Here is a 15,160-nt window from a genome sequence, read left to right on the forward strand (position 1 = left end):
GAGTCTTTCTCTTTCTCTCTCTCTGTTGCTCTCTGTGTATACTGTATGCTTTTTTTCACTTCATGCATGTCCCTTTTTTTGCTGTAGATTTTCTATTCTATCTACTGGGCTCTGTTGCGCTCTAAAGGTGCAAACACAATTGCCAAAACAATATCTACATGGTGTGGGTCACCAGACAGGCTATGACAGAAGTTACTACTGACTCTTGCTGGCAAGAGAAGTGACTTAATGCAGGCCTTAGTTAGTAAACCTGTAATCCGCAAAACAAATCTGCTTTGCGGTAAATCTATTTACCTCCAGAGACCCTACAGCTAGCAGTTTGCTCAGCGTGGATGTCAAGGATGTTGTTAGGAGTATGTACACACCACATGACTGCCTTTAGGTCCTGTAAAGAAGGTAATTTGTTTTTGGAGAATAATCAAAACAACAGCAATGCCTCCAGGGCTCCCAAAGTTCACTAATTGCATAAAGATTTATCTGTTAATCATCTTTGATGCATTTGGCATGAACAGACAACACATTCCTCGTTCGTGTGATAATAGTTGTATTGTTTCTCTGAAACCATGCATGCTACACAAAAACCTGTTCTTTGGGAATTGGTCGGTTCTTGGTAAATGATTCGGTAGATGTTTGCAGTGAGTTGAGATTTGCCGTCTTCTTTCAGAGGACACGCTGACTCGTCAATTTTTCATTTTTCTGGTGGTGTTTGCTCATTGTGAATGCTTGCATTTCTTAAATATGATGCTTAATGTTGAACATGTTTGTCACATTTTTGCAGACATAGTGTTGGCGGTGTTCCGTTAAGTTCCTCCTTTCAGTGTTGCACCGGCGGTAGTTCAGATTCATCTCAGTCAGGTGCTCCCTCGCTTCTACTGTTGCACACTTATGCATAAATACTATATCAGCAGTTGTCTGTTGTTGCATTGACCAAGGTCTTTTTTTTTTTTTTTTATCCTGGAAGGCTTAGAAATTGTTGCATGCATGCTTATGCATTTTCAATAAGCTGTGCTGCTGTGTAAGGGAGGAAACAAAAAACGTTTCCTTACAGGAATCAATAATGTGTCCAGTTGTTACTATTACTGATCCACAATGGGATACCCAACCCCTGTAATGGTGCAGTCGTGCTACATGTTGAGCTCCACGGGAAACCAATCGCTTCAACTAGCTGTGCTCAGCCTCTGTCATCTTGTTCCAGAGAGGAAAACCATGTTATATGTCAACCTCTGATCGCTACGCTCGCGGCTGGGTCCGCTTTCCTGATAGGGTGTCAAATGCTAAGGCGCTCTCCCGGCTAATCCTATGTCACCTCTTTCTCCTCGCTGCTCTTAAAATACCACAACTTCTGGTGAGTTAAGTCTGTTGTGCTGTTACACGGCAGCACGATGGTAGGTCAGTCGATGACATAACTCCCGCTCACTCTTTGTAACAAATAATGATCAAAATATAACACGCATTTCGTTTGCACTTCTAGATCATCTTTACCACTCAGATGATTTTACTTTTTCAATACTTCATGTCCCAATTTTTTTTTTTTTCACCAATGTTTTTGCAATGTAGGGTTTTGAAAGAAGATTGTTTCTGCAGCAGGACCTCGGACCTCCTGTTCAGTATCATTCCAGTACACTGTACAGTTTTATAAAATTATCTTCAGATTTTGTTGATTTATTTTTCCATCCTTGCACAAGTCTTAGCCTTTAGTAAGGGGGGACGTTGGTTCAAATCTACACTAGCATTCGTTCATTTAACATTTTCAAAATGCATTTAAGATATGACCACTATGCAGTGCTCTCACTGAAAATGGTTCAGCTGTGTTTAAATTTGCATTTCATGACTGAGAACACTGGTTTGGCTCAGCTGGTCGAGTGAATCGTCTTCCAGTTCAGAGTTCCCCCATCTTGTCCTTTTCATGTGTTGAAGTGTACTTGTCCTTCAGTAAGTCTCTGAACCCCGAGTGCTCCCGGTGCTGGTCGAGCGCTTTACATGGCAGCTCTCACCGATGGTAGTTGAGCATGTGCAAGAATCTGGATGACAGCATAAACCACTGTGACACTGCTGAAGCAATAAAAATGTTCTGTTCAATTGAAGTCCGTTTTCTATTCCCCCACACGCTACTTCTGTCTAATTATTTAATTTTGTGGAATTGGCTTGCGAAGGCTGCACAGCATGTTAGCTCCGAGCCACCAGTGGCCTGGCTGACCTGATCGGCGTAACTTTCTGACCACTGTAGGTCGCTTCTCTCTGGACTTGGCTTCTTGAATTGAGCCACGCTGTTCATGTCCAGTCCAGCCATCGTCCATACATCTCCTGCCCCACATTTTGGTATTTTCCTTGATGGGGAGTTTCAGTTGCTTCCTCGCCCAAGGCATTTGTCTCTCTCAGTCATTCCCTCTCTTAGCTGACAGGAAGCCCATCCCATCGCCCCCTCCTCTCTGAAACAGTGGCTGCTCACTGGCTCGCATGCAAGTGTCCAGCCTCACTCTGCCAGCAATCAGACTCGGGCTCAGTGGACACCGCAGTGTTGGATGGGATGGGATGCGGATGTGACTGCTGAACATGAGCCAAATCCACATACACACACATTTCACCATGCCGTGTGTGTGGATGGCTTTTTGACTTAAAGCGCCTTTATGTTAATCTGAAATATTTTATGCTATATGTGATGCATGACTTCTAATAGGCTTCACGTGTGATGCCATACGCTCAGGACTTTTTTTTTTTTTTTTTGTTCTTTGTTTAGGCTTAACTGTTTTCAAAAGTGCTCGTAGGCTGCAAAGGCTGAGATATATTTTCTCCATTTATGGAAGGGAAAATAAATGCCATTTGGAATAAATCAATAATTTACAATCACATCTGAACACTTTCTTTATTTTTTAACTAAAACATCTGAGAATTTGCATCGGAAACATGTTTCCTGTTGTGTAGCATCAGCTCTGTTGGATTTTTGTAGAATATGTCATATATACATCTCGATTTACATTGTTAAATGCTCATTTAAATCCAAAGATTGAAAAGCAATATCAAAATCACATCCTTTCTTCTTTCTGAAGTGCACAATCATGTAGGATAGAATGAAGTCCCGAGGCACTTATCTGGCCTCTGCTGGCTCTGCCCTGCATGAAGGACATGCCAGTATGCCAACTATCCCAAGAATGAAGGTGTTTCACTTTAAAAGACCTCACACTGAAAGATGTGTGAGTCTGCTCAAAAGATCTTAAACCTGAGTCATGCATCAAGGCTGTCGAATGTTTCTGCAACATTGGAGTTCAATAAATCATGTAGTCGTTCATCACATCAGTGGAGAGCAATAATAGATAAGGACTTTGTGCATGAAGGCACAATAATGCAACTCATCAGCCGTACTCACTCGAACTTGTTCTACTCCCCCCCCCCCCCTTTTCTTTTGACAGTGATAAAATGCTTTTCAGTTTAGTGTTTTCACTTTGATTCCCGGTTTTAGTGAGTTCGTAAAGCAATCCTTGATTTTCCTTGAAAACAAGACTTTGTGTCAAGGAAGTTCCTGGTAAAATAAATGTACATCAAAAGAAATTTAACTTAATTTAACTTAAGGATAATTTTATTCGCTGTAGTTAATTGTCGGTGAACCTACACGTGCATAACTGGATGTTGTTTTTCTAAATGTCTGCGTCTCTTCTTTCCTACAGGGAAATGAAGCCAGCTACCCCCTGGAAATGTGCTCACATTGTAAGTATTCCCCGTTTTTGCCTGATCCAGTTGTACAGGTTTCTTTTTTGGTGTAAAAGTGCAGTTTTTCCAGATTTGTTTTTAGCATGTTTCATCATATTTTCCGATTTTGTCAGAGCCTGGATTTGTAAGGAAATGTATTGAATGCAGATGGCGAGAGCAGCCTCATGACTAGTTAAAAGATGTCGACCTTAACAAAGCGCTTTAATGTCTTCTGATTTATATCATAAAATAAGCTTTTCGTGATGCTGAGTCTGACTGACTGTGATTATCAATTTTAAACTTAAGTCATAAATACCGTCACTTTTATGTTATATTTCATCCTCCCTGAATAGCAATCATTTATTTGGATTACAGCTCTATAACCCACCCCCACCAGTGCACTTTGCTTTTTTTCCTGATGTGTGATTTTAGGTTAATTTATTCTCCATTTTGTGATTTATTTAAGTAGAGTTTACAAGATGTCTGCCTGGTAGACATGTTTTGAGCTCCTGAACTCAAGAGGAGGAGGAGGAGCTGAGGATATGACTCACATTTCTTCTTTGTTGGCCTCCCTCACCTTCCCTACCTGATGATACATCAACACAATATCTGAGCCCGGTGTTGTTGAAAAGTCCTCAGCGATGCAGATTTCTCATCGGCTCTCTCTGGTGCAAGTAACGTCTTCTACGCACTGGGAGGTTATTAAGAAGCGGGCTAAAAAAGGTCCACTGCTGCATGTGCCTAATGAGCATCGAGACTGCAGTGTAGGAGTACTTCGGGGAGCTTGTCGCAGTTTAGATTGACCTCCTTGTTCACACATGAATAATTATTTTGACATCAGGGCCGCAGAGATAGTTGCTTTGAATAGAAGTGTTGGAGTCATGGACATGGTAAAATGTCCTTCTTTTCTAACAGACCTGTACTCGGTTCAGTCAGCACACATGTATTGTGGCCCGTCTGGTCGGAGCTGCGGACACTCTGTGGTTCATACTGCTGTAACATCGTGAAGGGACAGGACCTTGGCCTGCCAGGCCTTCCAGGCATTCATTCCCCTGGATTATGCCACCACACAGGGGGAGATAGATTTGGATGATGCGTGACCCTGAACTGAACCCATCAAAGATCTCTGCGTTCAGTCTGGGATATTTACAGCTTCTCTCCATTTCTGTGTCAGTTTGACTTTCTCCTTTTAGCTGCTGTCCCCTCTGCTCCATTTGTCCTCTGTCCTGCTTTCACCTTCTTTGTTTTAGGTGAGATAAACAAGAAAGGATTGTACTTTGAAGTAACTAGACTGGACCTAGTTAGATAATCTTCAAACTAATAAATTAGCAGACAAACTTATTGAAAGTGTTAGACTGAGTGCATAAATGAGGGACTTTTTTCCTCCTACCAGACTCATAGTTCATTGGATTTAAAGAAATAATTCATGTTGTTGCAGTTAGTGACAATACAACTTTTTCTTCTCACCTACTTCAGTTTCTCTTTCTTTGCTTTTCTCTCTCTCACTCTCTCTCCCTCTGTCTTTCTTTAGCCATCTCCCTCTGTGTGTGTGTGTGTGTGTGTGTGTGTCTCTCTCTCTCTCTCTCGCCCTCCACCGACAGAGCAGCTGTTCAGCTCATCAAGTGCTTGGACATGCGGGCACTGGCTGTGAAGAAATTAGCTCTAGCCTGCTGGTCGGAGAAATTCATCCCTCTGCACCTTACGCCTCTCAATGAGACCAACAAAATTTAATGCCCACTCACCTGTGCCTGTAGTCGGCCACTTCAGCTTATTGAAGTCTCACGTTGGTGTGAGGCTTTTCTCTTATAAAATGAGGCACTTTTTTTTTTTTTTTTTTTCTAATGTGAAAATTCTTCTTCCAGCGTTAAAGATCTCACACATGTTGGATCAGGCAAAATCTAATGCCCTACTTAGTAGCGTGCATCATTGGACAGACGCACAGTGCAGAGTCTTTTACATCACACGTTAAAGTGCATGCACACACCCCCACACACGCACAGCAGCGAGCCCGAGCCCTTCGCAGGTCTGTCTGCAGACGCCCAAAATAAACGGCGGGCGGCTCGTTGGAGTTCCTTGTTGCTAGGGGTTTCCCTGAGGGCGGGAGCCAGAGCCTCAGTTGGTCGGGGTGGTGAGGGCGGCGGGATGAGTTGGGGGTTTTCTGATGACGGCACGGCTATAAATATGTGCCGTCAGTGTGCTGCCCTGCTTCATCCTCACTTTGGTTCATGCGGGCAACATCATGTACATTACAGAGCTGCCGGAGCAATCAGCCTAATGCACAGAGCACCTGGGCTCTCCTGTGGAGTACACACTCCAGTGAGTGGCTCCTTCTTAGCAGCATGCTGAACAACATAAGACCGAGCCGGTCTGAGGTGACACATTAGATTGTCTATAACCTTTAAGAGTTGTCGAATATTTACGTTGAGCAGCCAAATATGATTTGATTGACTAAAGTCTGAGTTGAGGACAACCCTAAAAGTTTACATTATGCATTTTGGAGCTAGCCAAAAAAAAAAAAAGCTACTTGGGGTGAAAATGCATCTTAATGCTGCCACACATTTAATTATTGTAATACACTTTGCAGTGATGACAACACTGCTGTACAGAGATTTTGTATGTATCGGCTATTTTTGTATGCATCTGCTGTGGTCTAGATTTTTCTCTCACACCTGATAATCCTGCTGTCCTGTGTGCATCAGTTGCTGTGGCTTTCGATGAGCGCATGCTCCAAACTATTCTCTTCTTTGAATTTGACAAGACCTCTTGCAATATTTTTTTTTCTATTAGCCACTGCGGAAGCTAAGATTAAAGACATCCACCTCTATGCTGCTTTATCCAGTTCAGGATGGCACAGTGCTGGGGCGGATATGAGGGTGAAAGCAGAGTGTACACTAAACAGGTCACCAGTCCAACACAGAGAAACACACCTGCGCACTCGCCACATCAGTCAACCTCACACGCGTTCGACTGTGGGCGGAAACCGGAGTACCTGGAGAAAACCAACACAGACTCTACACAGAGGTCCATCCTGGATTCAAACCCACAGTTTCTAAAACTGGAATAAAAGCTACCTTTTTTTTTTTTTTTTAAAGGTAACTTGATGTTGAAAATGACATAAAACTGAATTAAATTAGAGACTTACATATTGCTGGTACAATACTCAGCTTAGTATATATCATTTACAAAACTATATACAAAGACAACATTATAGCACAGTAAACATACCTTGAAGTAAATGCAGCAGCCCACATTCTGTGTCAAATTACAGAAGAATTAAATTTCCTGTCCTCATAATGCAACTCATTCATGTTTATTAGACTGCCTGACTTATAACAGCCTGAGTCTTTCAAACTCCCTGTCTTGTGTTTGTCATGCAGTCCATCTGGTAAATATTTGCCTTCGTGCCCAAGCTGAGATGATGATTAGGAATTCACCAGCTTCTTTTTTATTTATTTATTTTTATTAGACTTTAGAGAACTGCTACAGAACATGAGAATTATTCACTGCAGAGCATGACAAGACAAATGATAGTAACCTGATGTGTTTTTTTTTCTAGTTCAGTGAGTAATTGCATGATCATCTATTTCGTGTGTCCATCTGAAGCAGACAGTTGTCTTCAGCTATGTTCCCTGGATACTATGTCTCATTGGCTCAGTGTAACCCCATTATGCTAATTGGCACAGTGTCATGTGTCAAACTCATGTAATTACTGAGCCTGTGCATGTAACCTTCTCATGTTTACCCACCCTCACGCCTTATCTTGTGTGCTGGGAGAGCTATATACAGCAGTGTCCTGCGGGCTGCGATTTTCAGTAACATGCCAGCTCGATTTTTTTTTGCTCTGCGCAGCCCTCCCTCCCCCTACTGCTTGTCTCAGTTCAGGTTAGCTGTGTTAATGGAGTCACATGCCTCCATTAATGTGCGGGTGAACTGTTTGAGGGCTGAGCATGCTTAAGAGGACACATTCATTAATGACATTTTGGGAACATTGTGTTTTATAATTAAACAAAAATGGGGTAGAAAGCCAGTTGCACTTAGCCAGATTTTCTATTCACACAGCTGTGTTACTGTTTAATGGTTAGCTTGAGTAAGCTCCGTGTTACCTTGTTACAGGGTTAAGCAGAATATTTAGTTTTTGATCAGAGATGCTGTTTGAATGTGCTCCCTTTTGATCGAAAGAAATTGACTTTCTAGCTTTTGTTCAGCGACGAAGTGAACTGCCTCATTGTGCCATCGACTGAACAAGGATTTTAGGCCTTTGACTGATACAAATGCACGCATAAAGGCAGCAAAAACGGCACAGGAAGCCCTGCAAAAGACGAGCAGTGTAGCATAGACCAGACGGAGAGCCATTTGGCCAATCACTGCAGTCATTTTTTTCTTTCATTGTTATTTGCTGCTTTATTCGTGAGCGTGAGGCTCGAAGGCTGGCGACATCTACATATGCATGCGTTTTCATGCGTGCACCTGATGAACAATTGTTTAAATGTTTCTCCCTTCTTCTCTGCATCCGTGTGTGTGTGTGTGTGTGTACTTGTGTTGGTGTGCGTGCTTGCGCGTGCTACTTAGTGGGGCTAACGGGTTCCAGTTGCCTAGTAACACAGTTAAGGGTGCACACAGTGCTTATGAAGGAGTGTGTGTGTGTGTGTGTTGTGTGTGTGTGTGTGTGTGATATGAGATTATCATAATCATCTCACAGTTACATTGGGTCTCCCTCAGAGCTGTTCATTAGCATAGCAGTGTGAGGAGCCTCTGTGACTATGCAGACCTGTCAAAAAAAAAAAAAAATCACCATTTCCAATTCAAAGAATATTATGTGGTTTTACCTCAAACTTATGCTTTAAAAAAACATTCCTTGAAGTAATTGTTTACAATAGACAAGGTAAAGTAAAGAGCAGGATAATTATTCTAGTATACATGTTGCGCTTTAAGGCATTTAATGTACTACAAGTCGCTCTGGAGCATATATCACATCAGTCAAAAAATGCGTCATGAAGAAGAGAAATACATGTATAAGTCACACTGGACAATAGGTTGCACTTATTTTGAATTGTTTGTTTTTTGTGGATATTTAGCAGCATTTTGTGCCCGAAAGTTCTCATTACAATTGGCTTTGTGATGAGATTGTAATAATTTTCCATAGCAAATGTTTGGTTTTGTGAAAATACAGATGCCTGCTTCGTTTGTTCTCTGAACCACTACTAAGAAAAACTGTCAAGTTTAAATGTAAAGGTTATTATAGTACTGTATTACCAGTCTGGCCCACTCTGCACGAAATTGGGCTGTATGAAATAACAATGAAGTTCCGATATCTTCTCCCAAAAACATCCTCCAGCTCTGTGGGAGGACTCTAACCCCCTCTCCAGCAAGTCCTCAGCTGACTCCTCTCAGTGTGGAGGAGCGACTGTAGTCTGAGTGTTTCTTGAATAGTTGAGCCCAAAGAAGAAAAGAAAATCATACAATGACAAATACTGCAAAATTGGCTTGGACAGAAAGCATATTTTTATGCTATACTAAATGATATAAAGAGAGACTTCCTTATCCTGACTGGTGGTGGGTAGTACTGTCCCGGTGCTGTACCACACTCGGTCGCTTGGTCAAGACACCATTATAATGCACACACAACTGTTATCCATAGAACACAAGGAATGTAGATTGTGATGAAAATGCAGCAAAAACAGCAGTGAACTAGTAAGATAGAGAGTAAAGGGCATCGTGACATAACGTTCTTTCTTTGCTGTGTTAAGTTGCCTTGGTTATTATGTCTCTTGTGTTTTAGCTCAGGTCAGCCTAATATAAAAATGGTCAAATACTGATGGATTAATTTTTGATGGGCTGGGAGAAGTTTCTGTGTGAAAATGGCTTTGGAGTCATTAAAAAGGTAACTTATTTACTTCTACCATCAGTTAAAATATGCATCACCGCAATAAATTCATCTATATTCGTATTAGAAGCATGGGACAGAGGTACGTATTTCAGTGTCTCTTCGCAACATCGCCCACTTCATCGCAGCTGCATCTGCTGCCAGAGACACAAACATACAGGTTGCAGCCTTGTAGCCTGCTGCTGAGGTTAAACACATGCCCGTCTCCTACTCCTCCTCTGTAAGCAGAGGTCATGGAGGAAGTGATCAGCAGGAACGGTCCTATTTTACAGGTTTTATCTCTCCTGTGCTTAGTTTTAATATTTGATTTCACAAAAAAGCCCCCTCCCCCCTTTTTCTTCTTCTTCTTTCTTTTTTTGAGAAGCAAGAAAGATCTGCCAACCTGGGCAAGAATGGTGCAATATTAAATGTCTCATGCTACCTCAGCTGTGTCATTCTGCAACAGTAATGCTCTGTCTTCCCTGATTGTGTGTACAGGTGTTGTTGTAGCAGAAAAAAAAACAAGAACATCTCATCTTTTCCTCCTTGGCTGTCATATCAAGCCGCACTTCTCCCTTCAAGCGCGTTCATTTCAGGAACACAGCTGTCCTCTGAATACACCAACAGCTTGTTCCAGGTTTTTGGGAGAATCGCTTGTCATTCTTGAAAGCTAACCATGGCTCATATGTAGCTTATTTGCTGGACGGTCGTCGGCACGCGTCACTGCGCCACACTGAGAGATTTTGGCAGCTCAGTCACTTGTAAATCTGACGATCTAGGACTTTGCTGCACTCGATGGAAAGAGTTCGCATAAGAGCTTGAGATAAGAAAACCTGAATCAGACAGCCTCGCGAGTTTTTTCAACTCTGAACCTCCATAGAATATAAGTATCTGATCAGGCATTTAAAATAACCGCACTAATAAATGTAATAGTAACTTTCAGTAGCCTCAGCTGAGAGCCGTGTGTGTCTCCGATGTTGGTAGACATGGGACTTTTTGGTTTGAGACTGAGAGACTCCGGCCAGGAGAAGGAAGTTGTCTTTGCTGGCATGAATAATGCATGTACCTACTCACTTGGCAGCTCCTGACAGCAATGAGGCTCCTGGACTTGGCGTTCAGATGTTCTCTGCCTAGCAGCTGCGGCAGAAGTTTGTTTTGTGCTGTAAACGTCGTCGTAGTTCTTCGTCTCCGGCTTCTCCTCTTGACCGGACGGCGCTACTGTAAAAGGAAGTTAACGGTGACAAGGAGCGGCTTCTGCTGCGCTTGAACCACATGTTTTCTAAAGACAAGAGGGTCAGGAAAACTGGCAGGGCACAGAATACACCAACATGCTTTTTGTTTCAATGAGAGAAGGTAACTGACTACAAACCAATGAAGTGAGATACAGAGAACATTCCAGAAAGACAAATACAACAAGTTTCTCCTCTTTCTTCTCGCTCGCCATCGAATTGGTTGTCTGCAAAAACAAAAAAATGGGCAGGTGTGCCTCTGAGAAATAGCCACCTGTGATCTGTGTGATTACTGTGCAGATAGATTAAAATTCCCACCTCCTCACTCAGCGGGAGAAATATTACTTGGTCAAGCAAAACAGTGTTTTATTCAAGTCAAAAGCAGTTTAACTGTCACACAGCTGTCAGACAGCGGCCGCCTCCCTGTAGCACTGCTCAAGTAGACCGCAGTTTTAAAATGAGAGATGTCAAATTTAGCATGGATTGGAGGTACTTTCATCTAGAAAGTGAAAATGAACCTCCATCTAGTCAGGGAAAATAATTGCATAACATCACTCCACTGGAGCAATCAACAGCTACATTCAACTCGAGCATTTGGATATAAACCTGCATGGAGTGACAGAGTGGGAGCCACACTCAGGATCAAGGTGTTTGTGGGTAAACAATGTCAAATTTGCCTGTCTGGTCTGAGAAAATCACCACTTTGACTTCAGAAGATAGGCTTCCTTACTGCCTCCTACTTAGTATTTTTGAAGGTAAAGGTATTGATGAAAACTGAATTCGACAGTCGAAATGCACATGAACCATTTAGCTCTCAAAGCAATTACTGTTTAAGTGCTTAACTTAACTTATTTTTCTTTTTATGAAAATCATCCTGTTATTTAGCCATAAAGTACCTAAAGATAGTGACAAAATGGCCAACACACCATGTCTTCAAATATTGTACAGCTGCTATTTATTTTCAAATCATGATGATATGGAAATGGTGTTGTCAATAATAATCTATCAAAGACTTTTTTTTTCATTTGTAGTTTGCATGGAAATGTATCTAAAAGTCTGTTACGAATAATGAAAAAAGAAACAAAACATTTTCCCCAAAGTCATTGAGACGATATAAAATAGAATAAAAGTTGTTCAACTTTTTATTTTTGTGTGTTTTCTCTCCAAAAGGAGTATAATGCACTGGTTCTGCTCCGTTCTATGGCGGCTGTGTGATCGCTACAGGAAATGTGCCAAGCAGAGGCTGAATCTCAAATCACAAGTATTTTTATGCCTACACTTGAAACCTAAAAGACTTCCTCTCTAGCTGGCTGATAGGCTGCTTGTGATTTACCACAGTAATCCCAGGATGGTGATTATCTGCAGCATCGATGCTCCTTCAGCAAGCGAAACCGCTACGAGCCAAGCTGGTATCATCTGCTGTGAACAGGAAACAGGAGGCTGCTGCTGATAAGGAAGTGTTGTATCACAGGACAGCCATGTGCTCGGCTCTGATAACTCACACCGAGTGGACACGGACACCCCGCGGTATATCAGATTTAAAAAATGTGAACATCCCCACTGCTCTGTGTATCTGCTCCGGAACATGAAAAAAAAAATAAATAAATAACGGCAACCTCTCATTAAAAACAAATCGGCTTTATGTGTGCAAATATCATGGAAATGAGATACCGACTAACAAATATTGATTTAATTCTGGAGTGCTCTGTTTGCTACTGATGCACAGGGTACAATGGCTATTATTCCGCGAGCTAAAGTGGCTTTTATTGCACAGATTCAATTCACAAAGTGCTTTTATAGCACAAGACACAATTCACCAGCGTCTGATGGGAATGATGGAGATCTATGAGCCGTTACACAATCAGGAACAACACAGAACCTCCAGAAATTGTATGATTGGTCAAACACAGCGGAACTCACTGAAGCTGCAGCATAAACGCTGTAGTTGGAGGCTCAGATAGTGTGTGCGTGTCTGATAACATACAAATGTGGCCGTTTCCCAATTGGTCTGCAGTTTCGTGAGGCAATTGATAATTAAAAGTGTTTGTGTTTCTCCAGATTTCCTGATGATTTGGTGCGCTAGCTAATATTAGACGACAGTAATGCCACCACTTTCTTGGTGACATTATAGTTTAATGGCGTTCCGTGACACATTTCAAAAGATGCAAATTAATCTCCTAATATCAGCGCGAATCTCGGGACACATTCATTTCAGCCTGAAGGTAGAACGCACTTGAATTAATCAGATCTGCAGTGTAACACTTACTGCGTTTCTTTTTTCCCCACCAACATGTTCTGTGTTAGTCAGGAGCATAATTTAGCATAATGCTCACTGCAATACATTTGACACAAAGGTTGGCACCAGCCGGTTTAACTTTCAACAAAGCTTTCTTCTTTTTGTATTTTTTTTTAATTGATATTTTGTTAGTTTATCATACACTTTAAGTCACACTAAGTCACACTAATGTTGACATGTAGTAACAATGACATTTTGCTCTCTCACGATTCAATTGTAGTGTTAACTATGTGTAGGAGCCACAATCTAAACTGAATTCTACAACCCTACGAATTCTACAAAATTTCTGCAATCGCAACATAAATCAAATTGAAATGATACCTTCTGGTGTACCATAGAGTGAAATGTCCAAGCTTATCCCCCGGCTGTTAAATTATGCATAGTTTTAATAAACGTAAGGCTTTGAGGCCAGTGAAGTAGCTCGCTTTCATGGCAGCTTCAGCTCGGATCTCAGTGTTGCATTTTGTTTGCTGCTCTTAGGATATTTGGTTTTAAAGAATGTAATGATTTTTTTGCCGTTTTTACAATTTGCTTGGTGCTTTGGCAGGCCGGATTTGAGCCTCTTGCAGGCCATTTTTTGGTCATGGACCTTATGTTTCACCACCCCTATTGAAAACTTAACTTTTTCTTTTGTTTTTTAAACCATCGTGTATAAAAGCCTGAGAACTTGTGGAGCAGATTATTATTTATTACTATGCACTGTGGAGAATGAGATTTTCACATCATCTTGAGAATGTGACAGACATCTCTCAATGTGAGACTCGTGATCACCAGACCCCTCCAGGCTTCACTATATTAAGAACAGGCTTGATTCTGTAGAGGGAACCGCTGTGAATGACTTTCTTTTAACATCTCATATGTTTGTGTTCTCTTGAAACAAAATTACTTATTTATGAGATTTTTCAAATCACTGCATCTTGTTATTTACTAGTTATATACAACTCAGTCTCCTGAAAATATTAATAAAACTCGACATATTTGCCACAATTCTTTAAAGGTACACCTCCCATACTATACTTCATCTCTAAAAAAGTATAGCTGAACCATTTATGGCAAATAATATTCTTTTTAGTGCACTTAATGCTGTTCAGGGATTTTATAGCACAACTTCTGCTGTATTGAAAGAAGAAGCAGCTCTGTTAGGAAGTACGGAGTCACAATCATCCCCGGTACATAGAGTGTATTCATGCTCAGGAATGCTTGTTCCATCCATTACATCGGGCAGGGAGAGGGAGAGCTCGCTCAGGGCTTCACAAACATTCCCGTTAACCCGAAATGACCTCGCTTGTCTGTCACTGCGTTTGTGTCCATCCTAACTTTTTCTTATCCTCAATCTGTCTTTTTCACACTCTCACTCCTCTCCTCGTCCTCCACCACGCTCACTCTCTGATTAGTCATTGAGCTGATGTAGCACAGCATGTTCGAGCATTGCAACCCAAAACACAACCCACATCTCTCTCTCTCTCTCTCTCTCTCTCTCTCTCTCTTTATATATGATATAGTATTTTGATTATGTAAATGGTATAAGTTAAACATTATTGTATTTCAACAGTTAATAGGAGCTTGATAGTGAGAATGAACAGTAAGTAGTCATGAAATAATAAAGCTTTATGTCATTGTCCCAAGCAACGCACATTCAGGTGGTCCTCATTTGCCCACAGCTGTAATGTTGCCGTGACACATTACCCAAAATTGACGGCACTCTGTGGCTCAGTCTAATAATCGTCCACTCATTAAGCTAAATCAGATGGTTGTTCTGTAACCTGGATGACGGTCATAACTTTGAAAGGTTTTACAGTGAAAAATGAGCAGAAGCTAAGCAAAAGTGGCTTTCTGATCGGGATGGAGAGACAGCAGCTCTACTAGAGTTTACATTTTATCATTCTATTCCCAACACTACTTAAAAAAAATGTTTCGTATAGCTGTGTTGAGTTTCTGTGTATGGCACATGGATTCCTCTCTTTAAGACGTTTTTCAAAGTGTTGTTTAAATTACTGCCTGTGAAATGCCACTGCGGGACTGGAGCAAGGGTTTTGTCATGGGTTTCATTGTGAATCTAATCTGATAGGATGGTACAATGGTTCAGTT

General features: G+C 41.4%; 1 protein-coding gene across 1 annotated transcript in view; it reads left to right on the forward strand.

Annotated features, from left to right (window-relative positions):
- Positions 1-15,160, forward strand: part of LOC115398929 (calcineurin subunit B type 1) — a 29,268-nt gene that overhangs the window by 8,370 nt on the left and 5,738 nt on the right. Inside the window, exon 2 of the mRNA XM_030105989.1 lies at positions 3,663-3,702. Coding sequence (XP_029961849.1) covers positions 3,663-3,702 — 40 coding nt within the window. The remainder of the gene's footprint in view (positions 1-3,662; positions 3,703-15,160) is intronic.

The sequence above is a fragment of the Salarias fasciatus genome, chromosome 13 (assembly GCF_902148845.1).
Source record: "Salarias fasciatus chromosome 13, fSalaFa1.1, whole genome shotgun sequence".
Taxonomy (NCBI): domain Eukaryota; kingdom Metazoa; phylum Chordata; class Actinopteri; order Blenniiformes; family Blenniidae; genus Salarias; species Salarias fasciatus.